This window comes from Telopea speciosissima, chromosome 3 (genome assembly GCF_018873765.1).
Source record: "Telopea speciosissima isolate NSW1024214 ecotype Mountain lineage chromosome 3, Tspe_v1, whole genome shotgun sequence".
In the NCBI taxonomy this organism is placed as follows: domain Eukaryota; kingdom Viridiplantae; phylum Streptophyta; class Magnoliopsida; order Proteales; family Proteaceae; genus Telopea; species Telopea speciosissima.
Genome location: NC_057918.1, coordinates 64067913 through 64087603, shown reverse-complemented (window position 1 = coordinate 64087603; position 19691 = coordinate 64067913). Strand labels below are relative to the sequence as shown.

At 41.0% G+C, this 19691-nt stretch overlaps 3 protein-coding genes across 3 annotated transcripts; 2 read left to right on the top strand and 1 right to left on the bottom strand.

Annotated features, from left to right (window-relative positions):
- Nucleotides 1-1040: 1040 nt before the first annotated feature.
- Nucleotides 1041-1592, top strand: LOC122655406 (protein TRANSPARENT TESTA GLABRA 1-like). The gene has a single exon (XM_043849602.1). It carries the CDS (start codon nt 1041-1043, stop codon nt 1590-1592), a length of 552 nt encoding a protein of 183 aa, XP_043705537.1.
- A 2217-nt stretch (nt 1593-3809) lies between these two features.
- On the top strand, nt 3810-4106 carry LOC122656437. The gene has a single exon (XM_043850957.1). The coding sequence runs from the start codon at nt 3858-3860 to the stop codon at nt 4065-4067; it is 210 nt and encodes a 69-aa protein (XP_043706892.1). The 5' UTR covers nt 3810-3857; the 3' UTR covers nt 4068-4106.
- Nucleotides 4107-10116: 6010 nt separating this feature from the next.
- LOC122655405 lies at nt 10117-10917 on the bottom strand. Its single transcript, XM_043849601.1, has one exon. It carries the CDS (start codon nt 10915-10917, stop codon nt 10117-10119), a length of 801 nt encoding a protein of 266 aa, XP_043705536.1.
- Nucleotides 10918-19691: the final 8774 nt, after the last annotated feature.

Sequence of the window (19691 nt, the reverse complement as noted above, 5' to 3'; positions counted from 1 at the left end):
TGGGGTCCACTTGTTTAGCCACGTATACAAACATGACTGGGTTACTAAATACATTGTGGGTCCCACTCACTGTTAGCAGTCAGTTTCCTAAAATGGTGCATTGTGTGAAAAAGGGAAAATCATGTGAGACGTGAATTGTTCTAACTTCTAAGTGCTTTCGTAATAAGAGGATCTAAAAGAGACATTTCAATAAACAAGTGCACTTATTACTCTAATAACTGACATATGCCCAAAAAAAAAAACATATTATAATTAGATTAATTTTTTTAATGATAGTAAGGGGAACACATAACAAATATTCGGTTTTGAACTTTGAATTTGGTTAATTAACAATCCGGGCCTTAGGTGAATTGGCATCAGCATTTCCTCACCAACCATAGAATTAATTAATAGACTTTGGTTTGACTTCATTTTGAGTCTAGCATGACTATATGTCGATCATTGTTTGGGAAAATTATCTCCTCCAGTTTCTTGCCCAGTCCAGTTCCCCACTCTCTCTAATAAGGAGGGTGGATCCTACCCAAGAAGGGGTAGGTTGGTCATTGTGCCCCTTGTCAGGGGGACTATGTTGGGGGTGAATGTAATGACCCCTTATGGGCATTGTCTTGTTAGACATCCTCCTCCCCCAAGTTTTTGTTTTTTTTTTTTTTTGTAGGTTGAACTACCCCTAATTTGGAAATAGGGGTATGATGGTCATTTTGCATGGTCATGTGTCTAAGCACAGAGACCGTGCACCACATGCAACTAAGCAGTGTTCGCTTGTTCAAATAATAATTAATAAGGAAGTACAAAACAGTGGTCTATGCAGTCTGCATCTCCATGTTTAATGGTTTAAATGTTACGTAAATTATCAGTTTTTTTTTTCATAACATACCCACGGGTCCACGACGCCTAGGGGGTTGTTATGTGCACGGGGTGTCATAGAGAATTATTCGGATTGGTGAAGTATTACATGGTTATTTGACTTTTGGAGGATTTTTTCTTCTTCTCTTTTTTTTCCTTTTTCTCCGCTGTGAGTAGCACCGTGTCCGCCGTCGAGCATGAATCTTGTCCGCCTCTGTGCATGTTCATCTGTCCACCTTGTGCGTGTTATTTCCTTTCCTCCCTTTTCCTTCTCATCTCCTCCACCATGCTCATTGGAAACCCCGACTGAAAAAGACGCCGCTGCCGCCGACGATGCCGACGACTGGTGCATCTCTGACGGCAATGATACAACCTGCACTTCATTCGTCTGGAATGAAGCCGAGCCCAAGCGCTTTGATACCTTCGGCAACGATAACCCCTGCATTCTCTGGATCCTCGAGCGCAAGACCGTGGACACCCAGCCCACTGCCCTCGACAGGGAGCTCTACATCATTGCCTGGGGCGATATCGGCATCTCTGTATTCGTCTCCACCGTTGGCGCCGGTAGAGATTTAGACCTACGCATTATGGAGGTGTTTGTGTTGGTGTTGGGTGTCCTCACCTCATTCATCTGGACCGAAGCAAAGCTCAAGCACATCGGCACCTCCGGATGCGATAACATCTGCCATCGATGGTTCTTCGACTGCAAGGCCGTGGAGGCCCACAGCCTGTTTTGCGACATCACCTAGGGCGGCGTCGATGCCTTCGCCTTTGTCTCTACCGTTGGCTCCGGTTGGAGTGTCGATATGCGCAAAAAGGAGGAGACAATGCTTGGTGGGCCCATTCTGTGGGTGTTTAGGGTTTTTGGTGGGCCTGGTGGATGGGTGGTGTATTTTTTGTGCTCTAAGGATATGTATCAGTGTATGGGCCCTTTGTCAAGGGCGGTTTTTCTTTTTCCTTTTTTTGTGTGTTTGTAGGTGTTTCCGACCATGGTGCTTGTGGCACCGAGACTAATGTCGGCTTTGACGCTCCAGCCATCGGTCATGGATTGTTTGGCATATTTGGGTCCCTTCTATTGGCACGTATGTGCATGCGCTTCAAATTAACAATGGCTACAACCTGTTACCTAGGGAAGTGGTAGTGACCCAACCCATAGTCTAGATGACCCAGTCAATGGCATGTGTGACCGGATCAATTTTCACTCCTGGGTTTTGGATATCGTATATCCATATCTTGTGTTTATCATGCTCTCTATCTATTTTAAGTATTTCATTTTCCTTTGTTTGGTGTTGGGCGTGCATGAATGAATAGTCTTGTTGTCTACCCAAAAAAACAGTTTTAACTATTTGTAATTGTTATTTTTATTAGATAATTGAAGAAGAATAGATAGACTTCAAAAACTAAACAATGCCCTAACAAGTAAGAAGTAGATTTCCTCAATTAAGCCAAAGATTTCGAATTTTTATCCGCTAGTGTAACTGAAGCGCTGTTGTACGCATCGTACGACGCAGCCCATGTGTGCACAACAGGCCCCACTGTGCGCACATAACCACTACTGCGCTGCACGATGCCCCAAACCTCAGGACATCACCATCACGAACGACTGCCAACAACCAAGCTGAATACAACAATTGAACCTTTGAAGGTTGGTTGCCAATTTTGCAATTAAAAAGAGAAGGGAATCAAAAAATGCAGCTCCTGTGAAAGTGGAAGGAGCTAGCCAGTGGGGTAGACGGATCTTATCTTTCGCCATAAAATACAAAGCCAGGAGAGCCTCATACTTTCATTCTATGATATAAACACCCCCATAATCATATAACTGTTACATTAAAATACGAACTGTCTGTTGATTGTTTGATATTTACATAAATTTAAATCTTAACAAAACTCTCTCTCTCTCTCTCTCTCTCTCTCATATTCATGTCCTTCCCATCTCACCCTCTCACATGTCGAATAATTATCACCTCCAATTCGTGGGCCCCTCTAATTCCTTCAATTCCTTTAATAAGGGGGAGTGGACTCCACCTTGGACAGTGTTTTCGAGCAGGGGGTAGGATGGTCATTTCTACCCCCATGTGAGGAATTGGAGGGGACAACGAATTGGAGGGGATAACGATTCCTCACATGTCTCTCTTTGCTAATACCTCTCTCTTATGTCTCTCTCTCACCATGGATTGAGTTATTGATATCAGATCGGTCGAATCGGCATGGTACCGACCAAGTTTGATACCAATCCTTAACCAAACTTGAGATGGGAATGACCGAGTCTGATATCGATTCTTAACTGATCTTGGGATGGGAATCGGTATCAGTCGATCCGACCCAATCCAGATCACAAATACTTTGGTTTTTGGTGAATTTTTTAACCAAAAGATCCACACACACCCAAAAAAAAATAAAAAAATTTGTAAACTATTTCTAAGATTATTACATTTTTATTAGGGTAAATTACATGTCACCCCCTGGTTTTCAACCGAAACTTAGATCACCCCCTGTTTTTTGAAAAAACTCAAATCACCCCCTCTACAGTAACTGTGTTAGTTATTGGTGTGAAAGGACTATTTTACCTCTGTACTAAAACATTAGAATTAAATTTACAATACTACCCTTCTTTCATCTTCAACATTGGTCAAGAGTAGTTTAGGGATTTAAATTTATTTAACTGGCTGACATCATCACTTAAAAACATAAAAATAACAATAGGGACTAACCAGAGGGTGATTTGAGTTTTTTCAAAAACCAGGAGGTAATCTGAGTTTCGTTTGAAAATCAGGGAGTGAGGTGTAATTTACCCTTTTTATTATACGTTTTTTTTTCTTAATTTGTCCATTATTGATTTATTTCATTAATTTTAGGAAATTTTCACTTTTTCTATTTTTTTCTGAATTTTGTAAAAAAATTAAGAATTGAGACCCACACAGTTTACGGGTAAGATAAGGACCCGTCACCTGCCCGGTTTCTGGGATAAACACCACAGTAGAGGCCAGAGGGTTTCGAAAGATCGATTGAAGGAAATGGCGGATTGGGGGCCGGTGCTGATAGCGGTGGTGCTGTTCGTGCTGTTCACGCCTGGGCTGCTGTTCCAAATACCGGGCAAGAACAGAGTGGTGGAGTTTGGAAACATGCAGACCAGTGGGATCTCCATTCTTGTCCACACCATCATTTACTTTGCTCTCATCACCATCTTCCTCATCGTCATCGGTGTTCAAATCTACACCGGCTAATTTTTTTTTTATTTTAATTATGTTCTCTGTGTTTTTTTAGGGTTTCCCCTAATTCTGAGTGTGAGGGTTCTATGTATGTAAGTGATTTGATAAATTGGGTTTGTTAAAACTGATTGATATTTGAATAATCTACAAATCGTTATCACACTTATGCTTGTTTCTTTTCGTTCTGCGCCCTTAGAGTTCAAATTCTCCATCTGTATCGTGTGGGCGGCCGGAATCTCATTCACGGCGGCGCCACCGACCTGCCAAACCTGGTTAATCGTGGTCATGGTGGTGGGCATGAGTTCTCTGCTTCCATCTCCATATCTCATAAGCGATCTTCGATGGCGCGATCTTGTAAGGGCTCAAATTGAAGGTCTTCACCGTCGTCTTCCCGTCCACCTTGTAAGCAATCAACGCTTGGGAACCGATCATCGCTGGCGCCTTAGGATCGCCCAAGCAACCCATCCATCGCTTTTCGCTGGGGGAGCCATGAACGCTATCTTCAACGACGAATTCGACGAATCTTAGGTCTAATGCAGGTAAGACCTCAGTTGGAGAAAATCATTACACTGGTCAAAAATTTTGTTTCCTGTGACTTTCTGTGATGAGCAGGTGAGGGAATGCGAATGGTGGATTTGCAGAAACAGGATTGAAAATAGTAGAGTCATAGGAAGCCGAGACGAATACGCAAACGGACAGGTCCGATACCTGGACAAGGTTCAAAATTCTGGTATCGGACTCGGGATCGATCGGTCATGGCCGAAACCTTTCCGGATCGGGATTGGATCGGTCCAAATCGGTGATAAAACCCCCCAAAATCGTTTTTTTATGGATTGGGTCATGTATCGGCCAGGGTTGGTGGGTTTTGTGATCTCAGGATCGGATTGGTCAAAATCGGTTAGTATCGGTTGATATCTATCAAGATAATATAAAAAACTAAAAAACAACTTAAAAACGTTGAAAAAAAAAAAATTTCAGTTGGATCAAATCAACCGATCCAACCAAGTTGGGCGATCCAATCAAACCTTGTTGTATTGGTCAAATCTCGAGATCAGCCTCGACCGATACAGATCCGATCCAACCAATATGGTCCAATCCGATCCGATACCTCAAACCATGTTCTATCCACAAGAAATGGGTCTCAATTCTTGAAAGGGATCAATCAATCCTGGGTGTTGGATTTTAAAATGACACGTGACTAGACCTCATTGGTGGATGAGGACGCTGTAGGGATTAAAATCCTCTGCAATTTTTTCATCTAATTTTTTTTTCTTTCTTCTTGAACTCACCACTATTGGATGTCGCATCTTCCACATGTCAAGTTCTCAGGCCAAACAGCAAGACACTGCAAAGGATTTTTTGGAGGGACTGGAGATGATTTTTATCCGAATATTCCTAACCAGCAAAGGGTTGACATAAGATCCAGAAGGAATTTGGTGTATATATAAATAGAGGAATCTTTCACTCCTAACCAAACATAAGATCCACAAGGAATTTGGTGTATATATAAGTAGAGGAATCTTTCGCTCCTAACCAAAATTTAATATCCTAACGGGCGTTATAATTGATTGTTCAACTGTTCACCTTCATCCATTACAAGGGTCTCAACATCTTCATCATATACCAACTCTGAATTTAGTTCGTCTACAGGGAGCACAGCACACCCAGGGTGTTGCCAGCCATTGGGCTGTGCCACACACATCCCTAGGCATGTGCCGAGATGTGTGCAGCACAGCTCGACCACTGGATGCTCCCTGACAACACCTTGGGTGCTAGGCTCCCTAGAGACGATTCTGATCCACCAACTCTTACCCACTTGGGCAATACTTTTTTTCTTTAGCAAGTACAACCAGGTTATCCATGTCAACCTCATTATTAGATGTTATCAACCCAGCTGAAATCATCTAAGGATTGTGGTTCTTCATCAACTTTGTCAAGTAGGTCCTCATCTTCCTCCCTCCCAATAGCAGATTCTCCATTAAATTCTATTTCTAATCCAATATAGTTTCCAAACTCAATTTATAATTTTTACTAATTTATATATATTTATTGTATTTAAAAAAAAAATAAGAAAAAACGTGACTCATCCTGACCAGGTTTGAAAAGGCTAGATCATAAGGGATTTTGAAGGACAAGTCAAGTCAAAAAACCTGATTTTCCAACTATGACTCATCTATCATAGGGACAAAGCTTTCGAAATCAGATCAGTAAATGACTACTCTTCCTCTAGGTGTTGACGTTAGCAATGGGTGCTGCACCATTGGTTGTGGTTGGGAAAATGGCAACGATGTTGAAGGGAATATATTGCTACCTCATTTTTACCTAGTCTTTGCTTGTGAATGCTAAGCGAGGGATTGAGGAGCTAATCTATGTAACCAACCGAGGCCACAATCGTCGACTCTGATTCCAAAAAAGTAGAGGCTCAGGGTAATTTGATTATGACTAAGAGGAGACTAAGGGCAACTCGTGATGTGGCATTGGGAAAAAACTCTCTAAGCCTAAGGCGTACACTACACCTCCTCACATCATATTTTTTATTGCTCCGAGAACCCTCTCTCAATAAATTATATATAAGTAAACAAAGGCAAAGGGCGAGGTCTTTTAAGCAAGATTTGAACTGATTTCCCTATTTTACCCTTTTTCTAATATTTTCTTCAAAATTCTTGTTCTCATTACTCAATCAAATAAAGACAGCAATGTTTGTTTTCTCTTTATTCCTATAGCTTCATATGACTCTCTAATCCGATCTACAAGAAGAGAATGGAAACTACTACCAAAAAAGAGAAGAAAATGGGAAGACTGAATACTAGCTTAGATGTTTGAAAATTTTTAGTGAACCTTTTATGTATGTAAAGGTTGTACACAAGCTATTGGGTATTAGAAGAACATGTGTGCTAAAGCACAAAATCACCTCACTAATCAGAAGCTGCCACGTGGCCGAGTCGAGGTCACCCCAAGAACATAACCGAGCTGAATCGAAAAACGGGCCGACCCGATCTCCGTCAGGTCGCATGGCTAGGCCGAGCACTCGGCCGAGCCCGCGACACATCATCCAAGTCAGCCTTAAAACTTCGGCCGAGCATACACAGGACGGCCTAGGCCGAGGTGACTGCCGAGGTCGACCTCCCATGCCGACCTCACTGGCCGACCTCCTAGACCGAGCCCTCTACCAAAGTCCTCGTAACGGCTTGCCGAGAATCGCGGAGTCACGTCAGTACATCCCAAGAATCACGGGATAAGGATCGAGCCACAATCCCAACGCGTTACGAAGTCACGCCAAGTATGGACTCTTAGCTTAACAAGAGTCCGACCCTGAAAATGACTCTCCACTCCGCTCTACGCGAGAGTGCCTTCCAAAAGAAGAACTCCTACCATACTAGGACTCTCCCAACCGCCTCACCTCATCCACACTCTATAAATACCCAGGTATGGAGCACAATTCCACATCTCACTTTTACTAGCTGTTACGCTATTGCACTGGAGACCTGACTTGAGCGTCGGAGATTCCTAGGCCTGAACCACATCGGCTCTCTTGCGCTCACTCGATTTTTTGCAGGCTCATCAGTGGGTGAACCGGGCGACGGAGGTTTTCACACGCAACAATGTGAATCTTGTATTTTTCTTTCTTTTTAATTCAATACCTTTGTAGAAGTATACTGATAGACAAAAGGGTTGTGCCATAATTTTGCTTCTCAAGTATTAAATAAAAAAGGTTGTGCCTTCATTAAAGAAAAGAAAAAAAATCTACCAATAGGTGTCCTCATCAGGGCACCAATTTTCATAACACATACTTGAAAATTGGATAAGCTTCGAATTCTAAGTTAGCCTTGAGGTGCCTATAGATAGGGATGTAAACGGGTACCCGAAAGTTCAAATTCAATTCCCATCCGTTTTTGTTTAAGGGTATCCGATTTTTTATTCGAATAGTCCGGGAAAAAATTATCTGATCCGAATAGATATCCAACTAATGACATAGAAGGTTTTTGAAGATTCAACAGGTTCTAAAGAATGAGGAAATGAGAATTATGAGACTAAAACATGGATTGAGAGTGAATCGTATCCGTTGGGGGAGGAAGGTCTGGGTTACACAAGTTAGATATATAAACGGATAGTCGAAAATCCAAATTCAATTTGCATCCGAAACCATTTAGGGTTATCTGTATCCGGGCAGGGAATATCCATATCCGATCCGTTTACATCCCTACCTATAGATTGTAATGTATCCCCAATTACATGTAGGGAGCGTCTAACTCTAGTGGTGAATTTAGAGTTAGACAACTTCATTTAATTGTCTCTTGTCTTATTCCCAAAAATATTTAATACAATTTTTTTAATAAGGATAAATTATTGCTTTAAATGAAGTTGAAAACTCATTTTTTAACCATTCATTTTTTTTTTTTACCCCGAACATTCTCTGGGACCCTGGACAGCCCCTATGCTTTTATTCCAATAATCAAATAGAAAAGGAGTACAAAAGGGGGGGACATTCCCGCCTTACCCCATACCCAAACTGCCCTGAGGCTCCTTCATTCACTCTCAAGCACTCTTATTAAAGCTCACACCCACCCTTACAAGACTAAAAAACTTAAAACCTTATTACTGGAAGACCTATGGCATCCTCATGAGCAATTTGCCGGAGCTCTTGAGGCAAATGTGATTCCCCCAAAAAAGCGGAATCCTTTTTCTATTCACAAGCTAAATTCGCTAGATAGTCTGCTGCCCTGTTCCCTTCTCTGTAGGTGAATTCTATCTTTGGGTTGAGAGATCTTACCAAATCTAGCACCTCCTGAAACCAATACCAACCCTTCCAATTCCCGTGTGCTCCCTTCTCTATGCACTTCACTGTTGTCATCGAGTCCGAATTAACATGAAACTCCTTGAATCCTAGGCTCTCACAAAGCCTAAGCCCGTCTCTCAAGGCTCTCAGTTCAGCTAAGGAGTTAGTGCAAACACCGTAGAATTTAGCGAAGCCCGCCACCACTTGACCATCGCTGTTTCTAATTACACCTCCACCCCTCCTATCCCCGGATTGCCTTTACACTCCCCATCTACATTTAGCTTCACTGACAAGGATGGATTCTGCCAGTACACAGGAATGGGTGCCTTAAGAGAACCTGGGCGGTGCGAAATACCAAAGAATTGCAGCGCAAGAGCTTCCCTGAAAGACGGCTTGCTGCCCTATGAGAGACATATAGGCAACTCCGCAACCCACCTCCTAATGATCTCCACAATGTATCTGGCTGATCGGCCTTTCTCACCATGCCTTCGATTATTCCGCTCTTTCCATAATTCCCAAATAATTAGTGATGGAAGAAGACCAATAATCACCCCCATACAACTTTCCCTCACATGCCTGACTATGCCAGAACATTATGCGACTGCGGGCGTCTTGCAACGGCACCAGTTCCACATCACAGAGTTGTGAGTAGAACCTCCAAACCTTCTTCGCCGTTCCCCCTTCTATTAAGACATGAGTTGCTGATTCACACCTGGGCTGGCCACAACAGTAACATTTAGAAGCAAGCAGTACCCCCATCTTCTTAATATATTCATCTGTGGGGATCCCTCCACTCAAAACCTGCCAAGAGAAGAAACCCTCCTTTGTGGGGAGGGCCTGGTTCCAACACCACTTTGCAAACGTCTTTTCAGCTGCACCCCTTCTCAACTCGTTCCACAGTGACTTCGTGGTGAGCTTCCCGTCTTTCGTCGGTATCCTCACCAACCGATCCTCCCGATCAGTCAGAAAAAAATGACCCTCCAACAAGCCTTTTCGCACTCTATCTGAGTCTATCATATTCAAAATCTCCATGTTCCATGCTCCATCCCGGCTAAGGACATCTTTTACATGGGTTTCCAGATCCAGGTTTAGCGCCCCATCAACAAAATCCATTAGAGCACCCTTTCCTGACCAGTTGTCCAACAAAAATAGCACCTCCCCTTTTCCAATGACCCATTACGATTTTGATAACAACCGCTCCTTCAACCGCAATGCCCTCCTCTAGACCGCTGATCCGCTCACTCTTTCCCCTGCCAGAGCTGCGTGTTCATTTTTGAAATATTTAGCTTATAAAAATTTGCACCATAATGATTTCCCAGTCATTGCTCTCCACAGACCCTTCAGACGCAACGCCCTTGTCATATCTTCTAAATTTCGAATTCCCAAACCCCCTTCAGCAACTGGTGCACACACCTTGCTCCATGAAACCCAATGATGCCTTTTACCCCATTCTGATTGGCCCCACAGAAAGTCCGAGTAGATTCCATTGAATTTTCTTTGAATAGTGGTGGGAATGTCCAACGAGGACACTACATGAATCGACATGGCTGCCAGCACATGTTTGAGCAACACTACTCGTCCACCTGAAAACAATGTTCTCCTTTGCCAGCCCGCAACCCTGTTACGCATCTTAGCCAAAAATTCATTAAAGAAACATATCCGCAGTCTTCCTGAGAACAGGGGCTCCCCTAGGTACGTAATTGGCAGCCTCTTCCTGGGAAACCCTGTAATCCCTTCCACCTTGAGGCTTTTGCGGTTTGAAGCCTTCTCGCTAATCACAAAGTAACTCTTTGATTTATTTACCAGTTGGCCCGAGAAACCTTCATAACTATTAATTAGGCCACAGATCTGCTTCAATGATGATTTCAAGCCGCTTGAAAAAATTATCGTGTCATCAGCAAAAAGACTGTGAGAAATTCCCGGACATCCCCTCGGGAGGCTGTAGTACTCTGCCCTACCCTCCATAAATAGAGCTCTCAATCCCCTACTCAGTACCTCCTCCGCAATAATGAACAGAGCTGGCGATAGTGGGTCTCCCTGACTCACCCCTCTCGTAGACTTAAAAAAACCAGTAGGCTCCCCTCCCATCACCACAGAAAACCAACAATTCTCTACTACCTTTTTAATCATCTAAATCCACTCAGTAGCAAACCCAAACTTTCCTAAAACCTTATATAAAAATTCCCATTCCAGTCAGTCGTAAGCTTTTGTCATATCTAACTTAAGAATCACATTTCCACCTCGCGCCTTCCTATTGATTTCATGAGTTACCTCCTGCACCAAGGCTATGCTATCATGAATGTCCCTGCCTTGAGTGAATGCTCCTTGCTCCTCTGATATTATGTTGGGGAGTACAGCTGCGAGTCTCGTGGAAATAACCTTTGCAACTATTTTGTAAGAGAAGTTGCACAAGCTTCTTGGGCAAAAATCTGTCATTGCTTCTAGGCACTCCTTTTTAGGAATTAAGGCCAAATTTGCTGACATGTAGCTTCGTGGCAAACAACCCCCCCCAAAAAGAATTCCTTGACCGTCTCCCAAACATCCTTCCCTATAATGCCCCAGTACGCCGTGAAAAAATAGCCTGTAAACCCGTCTGGACCAGGGGCACTGTCCGCTGACAAGTCAAACACCACCGCCTTGACTTCCTCTAACATGGGTGTGGCTAACAACATCTCATTCTCCTCCTCGGTCACCAACTGTGGAACGTACTGTAGGAGATCCTCGTCCTGGATACAAGCCTGAGACGAAAACATGTCAGTATAAAATCTAACTGCCTCACCTGCTATGTCCGTCGGCTCGGTGAGCTATTCATCATGCGCATCCTTTATTTTGTCCACCCCCTGCCGTAGCCTTCGTATCCTGACCATGGCATGAAAGAACTTGGTGTCTCCTCCTTGAGCCAACGTACCCTTGATTTTTGCCTCAAAAAAATGTCATCTTGTAATAACACCTCATTGAGAGCTATGGTGGCGTCCTCCAACTCCCCTTTTGCCGCCTCCGAGAAACACTGTTCCAACTCAATTTCTGCCTTGCATACTCTGTCTTCCGCCCTCCTGACATTCTGGTGTATGTTGCCAAACACCGTTTTATTCCAGCCTCGTAAGCACGTATAGAGGGCCTTCAACCGAAGGTAGAGAGTCTGGAGAGGTGACCCAAACACCGGCGTCGACCAACACTCTCGTACACAATCCAAGAAACCTGGATGTGACCCATTCATTAAATAACTTTTAAGAATAAAAAAAAAAAGTAAGATTACATATCTATTTACACCTTAGGAGATGTTAATATAAAAATCCCAATGATTAATGACTATTTATTTTCATAAGACAAAAGTAGATCTACAACTTTAAAGAAACAACCTTGATGTCACTTATGGTTATGGTCATATCCAAATATGTGATGTAACATAGTCATGTGGAATCCTGTAAAATATAGGGTGGGGGAGGGGAATAAAAAAATATGGTATTTTTTTTGTCCCTGAGATGTGATTAGGCTATGAGGTCCGTGAGGTTAGCAATTTTCTATTGATAATATGGTCAAAACACTTGGCATTAATGCCCTCTCCTAAAGAAAAATATTGGGCAAGAGATCGGTTGTCTGGTTGTAGGGGCCAGAGCATGCATGAGAGTATTAAAATGGATGAGGTTTTTGATTTTATGGGGCCGAGAGATAATTTTGTGCACTCCTATGTCTAGTCATAGGATCCATGCAATTAGGTAGTGTTCTTTTTCCTAAAAATATTAGATGATAATTAGGGAAAATGTTTTATGTCCAAGAGTGCGGCCTACACCAGCTTTCTTGTATCTGCATGTATCTCTCATCCTGCCTAAGAAATGACATATCTGCCCGCTATTAGGGGAGGAGATAGATTGATTCAGGAGATGCTGACGTAGGCCATGCTCTAAGACAACAAAAAAAAAAAAAAAAAAAAAAACCCTCTCTGTATGTTAGGATTGTTTGGAGAATCTTCTCCAAACGAGGCCACTAAAACTAAAACATATCTTTACATATTGAGTGAATAACAATTTATATTGGTATTCTAAAGGATTACTCTTACTTCTTCGGTTTTTTTTTTTTTTTTTGGATAAACACTCCCTTCATTAAAACAAACAAAAGAAAGACATTTTTTTTTATGAAAGATAAAATAATTGATTAAAACATGATGGATACAGAGTCATCTTAGGCTGTTTTAATACAGAAACTGAATTGAGTAATCTAAAAGAAAATTTAAGATCATAGAGTAAATGAAACAGGTCCCATGGCCACATCGGTTCACCATCATCAGTTAACCACTGCTTTAGTTCCTCTGAGTCAGTCCAGATGATTAGTTCTCGGCAGTTCAAAAGAAGTGCCCTTTCAACTTCTTCTTTGAGTCCTCTGAGCTCTGTTTCCTGTGCCGTTCATGTAGTTCCAAAGTTCATTGTAGATGCAAATAAGTGGTGATTAAAAATTATCACTGAGCCCTAACCTCCTTGTTTGGAAGCTGGATTAAAGCTGCCATCTGAGATTAGGAGACATTTTGTCTTTGTGTCTTGTTCGAAAAAGAAGGTTATTGGATAGGTCCTGGGGATGTAGGGTGTCAAGATCTTGTGAAAGTTCATCTCTGTCAGAGAGGTATAGACGGCTCTCATTCACCCATTCACCCATCTATTTATGAGCAAAAGAAAGACAATTGAATGCTGCCTTTTTTTTGTACTTCTCACAATGCATGAAGATCCAGCAGAGTAGCATGTTACGTAGTTTGGCTCATAGTTGTCACGGCGTCTAGGCGACTCAAGACGCTGGAGAGAGTCAAAATTAAAGGTGACACCAACTAGGCGTCCAAGGCGTCCAAGGCGCCCACCTAGGCGACCAAGGCACCTGGACGTCCGTTGCCTAGGCGACGCCTTGACAACTATGACTTGTTTTAGTTTGTTTATTTTTTTCTGGGGAAAGTTTTCATACACAACTGTGTAAACCGTGTATATGAGAGGTTGGGAGTTTCAAGGCATTAATTAATGGGTGGGGGTTTATGACTTTTCCAACTCTTTGTGAGAAGGGACACAACGTACATGCTTACACGGTCGTATATGAAAACTTCCCCCTTTCTTCACTGTTTATTTTTTATTTGCGAAAATATTGAATTTGGGGACAGAAGGCTTTTGGATCTTGTGACATCAATTAATAAAACCTAAGCAGTAAGTGCGAGGGAATCCTTGTCATTTGGTGCAGCTTAGATATCAATAACATTAATAATAGGGAAAAAGAACGTTACCTGATCACGTGATTCCTGTGCCAGCGTAAAATAAAAAATGTTGTGTGTTCAGTCATTGGCCCCATGCTGGTGCAGGTGCCACACACCTAGAGACAGGGATCTCCTCCCCTAATAATAATATGATAATTGGCGTGTAAACTCACACAGGAATGTCCACATCTGGTGCGCGCATCTCATGAAGAATACCACGAAGGAGGGCATATAACAACTCATCAAGCTCCTCCAACTTCGCGTGCCCCTGTGTCAGGGCACAGGGATGACATGTCTGGCACGACCGAGTGACGTTCTTTACCCCTACATTAAATATTGCATTAAATGACTTTCAACTTTTTGAAAACCTATTTTTTATCCATACATTAAATAACTTTTAAGAATAAAACAAAAGGAAACAACTTAGGAGGTGTCAATATAAAAATCCCAATGAATGACTATTTATTTTCATAAGACAAAATTACCTCAACAACTTTAAAGAAACAACCTTGGTGTCACTTTTGGTTATGGTCATATCCAAATATGTCATGTAGCATACTCACGTGGAATCTTGTAAAATATAGGGTTGGGGAGGGGATTAAAAAAATAAAATCCAATTTTTTTTCTGAGATGTGATTAGGCTGTAAGATCCGTGAGGTTAGCAATTTCCTATTGATAATATGGTCAAAACACTTGGCATCAATGTCCCCTTCTTAAAAAAAAATATTGGGCAAGGCATCATTGTTTGGTTGTGGGGGCTGAGAGCATGGGCAGGATGGTAATTTTGCATGCTCTAGTGTCTGGGCATAGGATCCATACAATCTGGTATCATTCTTTTTCCCAAAAATATTACAAGATAAGGGAAAAAGAACACCACCCGATCACGAACGCTGTCCCTGCACCTTGACGCAAGGGCGTGTGAAATGATCGTCGCCCCCCAAGAACCCCGGAATTGACCAAGGTGTGGTGATCATTTTGCACACCCCTATGTCAGGGCGCAGGGGCAGCGTGTCTAGCACGACCAGGTGGCATTCTTTCTCCCATAAGATAAATAGGAAAAATGTTTTCTATCTAAGAGTGTGGCCTACATAGGCATACCTGTATCTCTATCTCTCACCCTTCCTAAGAAATGACATCTTTTTCTCCTACTGGGGGAAGAGATAGATAGATTGACTTTGGGACGCTGACATAGGCCATGCTCGTGGACAAAAAATCTCCTCTGTTTATTGAGATTGTTTGGAGAATTTTCTCCAAGAGGGGCCACTAAAACATACCTTTACATATTGGGTGAATGACAATAATTTGGGAGAAAGAACGTTAACCAGAACTACTGTGTGTGGGCGTGTACCTGTACCGAGACACAGCCCAAAGCAAAAAGACCACCGCACCCATTGACCTTTCCATCTTTCTAGGGGTATATATGGTGGTCTTTTCACACTAGGCTGTGTCTGAGCACAGCCGTGCAAGTACATGCCCCCACACACAGATCTGGTTAGAGTTCCTTTTCCCTAATAATTTATGTTGGTATTCAAAAGGATTACTCTTACTCTCTTCGTTAAAACAAACAAAAGAAAGACAATTGAATACTGTCTTTTTGATTTTTTTTGTTTTTTAGGTTTTTGTTTTGTTTTGTTTTGTTTCTTCACTTGGAATAGGGAAAAAGAACTCTGTCCGGAAGTGTGGCCTACGCCAGCAATCCCATGAGTCTATCTCTCTCCTCCCCATATGAAAAGACACCTCTGCCCCCTTGTTTTGAGGAGGAAAGATATAGACACATATATGGGAGTGCTGGCGTAGGCCACACTCCCGGACAGAAAACTACTTCCCCTTAGAATATATTACATTTTTAATGTATATGTTAAATTAATATCCCATCCTTAGTCCTCACTCTTCCGCATGAGATTTCTACTTCTCACACTGCATGAAGATCCAGCAGATTAGCGTGTTACGTAGTTTGTTTTAGTTTGAAAAAAACGTTGAATTTGGGGACACAAGGTTTTTTTTGGATCTTGTGCCGTCAATTAATAAAACCTAAGCACCAAGTGCGAGGGAATCCTTGTAATTTGGTGCAAGTTAAATATCATTCACATTAAAAATAATATGATAATTGACATACAAACTCATTAAGGAACGTCCACATCTGGTGCTTCCATCTCTTATTGTAATTAAGGATGTAAATGGATCCAATTTGAATCAAATATTACATTAATCATATTTGTATCTATAAACAAATCAACACCGCATAGACGGAGATGAATGCAGCAGAAGAGGATCTTGAACAGAAATGGTTACAAGCTTCACGAACGTTGACGATCAATCTCTAGATATCTTGAAAGACTTTTCTACGGAAAACTCCACACTACAAATTCTTGGGAACGGATAGAATCCCACATACAACACACTAGTAACTTGGTGAACAAGATTAAGAGAAAGAGAGACTAATATCTCAACAATGGCATTAGGTTTATAGGGGTGACTTGATTATGTCTATATATAATCAATCCCCCACCCATCACCCCTCACAGTGTCCCACTCTAAATAGGAAATAGAAGAGAGATGAGACACAAAGCAGGAAGGCCAACTCCTTAAGGGGCCAACCTACCCAGGTCCACTCGGCTGCCCCATGGGTGGGTGCCAAACCCGAATTGGGTCTAGGCCCAGGTTCGGTTAATAGTATTTGATTAGTTTTCGAATAAATTACGATAGTTATTGCAAATTAATTTAAATAATATTTTGAACATATATTTTCCTAATTGATAGGAACATGAATCAGATATGGATTTTTGACTATCCATTTACATCTGTAATCGAAGTTGTAGAGTGGAGTCATGAGTGTAGAGAGAGCGGAGTTGGCAGCCTCACTGTTTGCATTTAGTAATGGAGAATTGGAGGAGATCAAAATTCGAGAAAACGAGAAGGTGAAGGGCTGAATCCACTAGCCCCTAGGGTTGATGTTGAAGCGTCATATCTAAAATTACATAGATGTCCTCATGAATCTTGTAAATATACTGTGAACTTGACAAGGGTATTTTAGTATTATAAAACTATTACTTAACCATATTTTTTATAATTGGATTTAAATGAATCAGATAATATCCTATCTGAAATTGAAATATCTGTATTCAATCAGATTAGCTTTTGAATTGATTTGGATAGCAGATGGAAACCGATTTTTCGAATACAACTTCCCCTAAACCGATACGAACATGAATCCAATACATATTTTCGACTATCTTTTTCAGTATAACATACTATTTTTTTCAATGAGAGTAAATCCTATAGTGACCTAATAATAAACCAATTTTCGAATTATTTTGAGAACTCTTTTTATCCTTATACAAAATAACCTTAGAGAATAAGACAAGCGGAATTCAAAAGAAGGTTCTTTCACCATTTTGTTTTTTGGTGACACTAAGATACAGCCATAAAGATTAAAGAGCGAGAAAGTTTTTCTTAGACCATTCTATCAGCTTCATTAAATCTTTCTGGATTTGATGTTGGCCCTAAAAAAAAAAGATCGAGTTTTCCTTCACACACGATGAAAATAAAATTTTTTTAGAACAGAAGCCCAAACCACTTAAATAAGTTGAGGCTTAGGCAGAGCTAGGGCTTGAAAATGAAAATGCACCCAGCAAATGTTTGTGACATACACTAGATGTTAAGATGAAAAGAAAAACTATATTAAGTAAAGGAAGAAATACCTACATTGTTTCTATGGTAAACAAAATTTTACCTTTCCTTTAAGGCATACTAAGCCACCTTTTTGGCCAGAGAAGTGATATAAAGATCGTTCTTTACAGAAAAGGAAATCCCTACGGGCAATTCAGTAATCTTCGAAAGAAGTGAGATAAGAGGCCATGGCCATGCTGCTTGAGTTGGAACGGGAAGAAAGCTTGGAATTGCCTTGTTGGTACACCAAACTTCTTTCACCATGAAACCTCTGCTTATTAAGTAACCCAATAATCCTTATTTGAATAATAGAGGAATTTATATAAGTGAATCTCTTGGAAAAAAGCACATCCTAGACACCAGAATCTTCAATTATTTCCTTCTTCCAAAATTTAAAATGCGAACACCTACAATCCTCCCTGTTACAAAACTGAATTGGCCATCAAGTAAAAGAAATTGCATGTTTCTGGCATCTAACCTAAAAAATTAACTTAGTTTTATTTGTGCAATCTTTGAATTTATGAGTTTCTCTGATCATTGGTACGATCTTATCAGTTATGTTATAGCTTATGTCTCTTATTCTATTAAGTTAAGAGGAGAGGCTTTTGATTTTTTTGAACCATCTCGAGGTTTCGTCTATGGTGTCCCTTAAGCCTTTACCCTTTTATTTTTGGCTATGGAAGATCTTTCTCGTCTGTTTAGTGTTTATAAAGACCTTAACCTTTTTAAATGTATTAAAATTACTCGTTTATCATCTGAGATTACGCGTCTCTTATTTGCCGATGAAGTCTTTATTTTTTGTTGTGTTTCTCTAGAGGATATTGATACGGTCCAAGCAATTCTTCACTTGTTTGAGGATCTTTCTGGGCTGTTTATCAATCGTAAAAAAAGTGAAGTGTTTTTTAGCAAATCCACCCCAACTTGTCTTAGATCTCAGATCTGTTCTTTGCTTGGAATGAAGGAGATGCCTTCCAATTCCCAATATCTAGGATCTCCTTTACTCTCTACGAGCAAAATGCAAAACGACTTTCCCTCCACTCTATTGTAGATAAGATTCAAGGAAAACTATCTTCTTGGAAATCCTCTTTACTATCCTAAGTGGGTAGATTAGTTTTTTTTTTTAATTTTATGAGAAATAAACATATATATTAAACAAGAAAGGTAGATTAGTTTTGATTAAATCTATTTTGGCATCTATTCCAACCTTCCTCATGTCATGTTATCTTTCCCCAAGTCTCTTTGCTCTAGTCTAGACTCTATTCATGCTCATTTCTGGCGAAGTCATTATGGACCTTCACATAAATTTTCTTTAATTCCCTGGTCCAAAGTGTGTACTCCCAAACCCTTGGCCGGTTTAGGTCTCCATCTTAGCATTGTCCGTAACCAAGGCCTACTTAGGCACCTTGGTTGGTATCTTATTACCAATCTTTGTGATCTTTGGTGTACGGTTCTAAAAGCTGAATACTTTCCTCACTCTTGTCCCTTTAGATCTTTAGATGTAGTATTGGGCAAAAGAAGGATTCTTGGATATGGAAAGTATCTCCTCTATTCTCACTTGAGTCGTTTGACTTGCTGGAAAGTGAGAATGGACTATTCAATTAATATTTGGGAAGACCCTTGGTTCCCTCGCTGGCCACCCGGTATTCTAATTTTTTTTTTTTTTTTTTTTTTTTTTTTTTTTAGGGGGTAATGGGCCACCCGGTCTTATTGGTTCTATTGCAACTCTAGCCTCATCAACCTCTTCTATATTTGATAAATCTTTTTTCCTCTCTGTTGTGTCTATTACCTGTTATTTTTTGTGGGATTCTAGAAACTGTTACCACTTTGCTAATGGTAAACTTGAACCTTTAAGAATTTTATCAGATATCAATCGTTGAATATTTTTTGTATCAAAATCTGCTCCCAAACCCAGCTTTGCATAACCAACCTACCCCTTCCCCTTCTATTCTCCCACATTTAGCTCTTAATA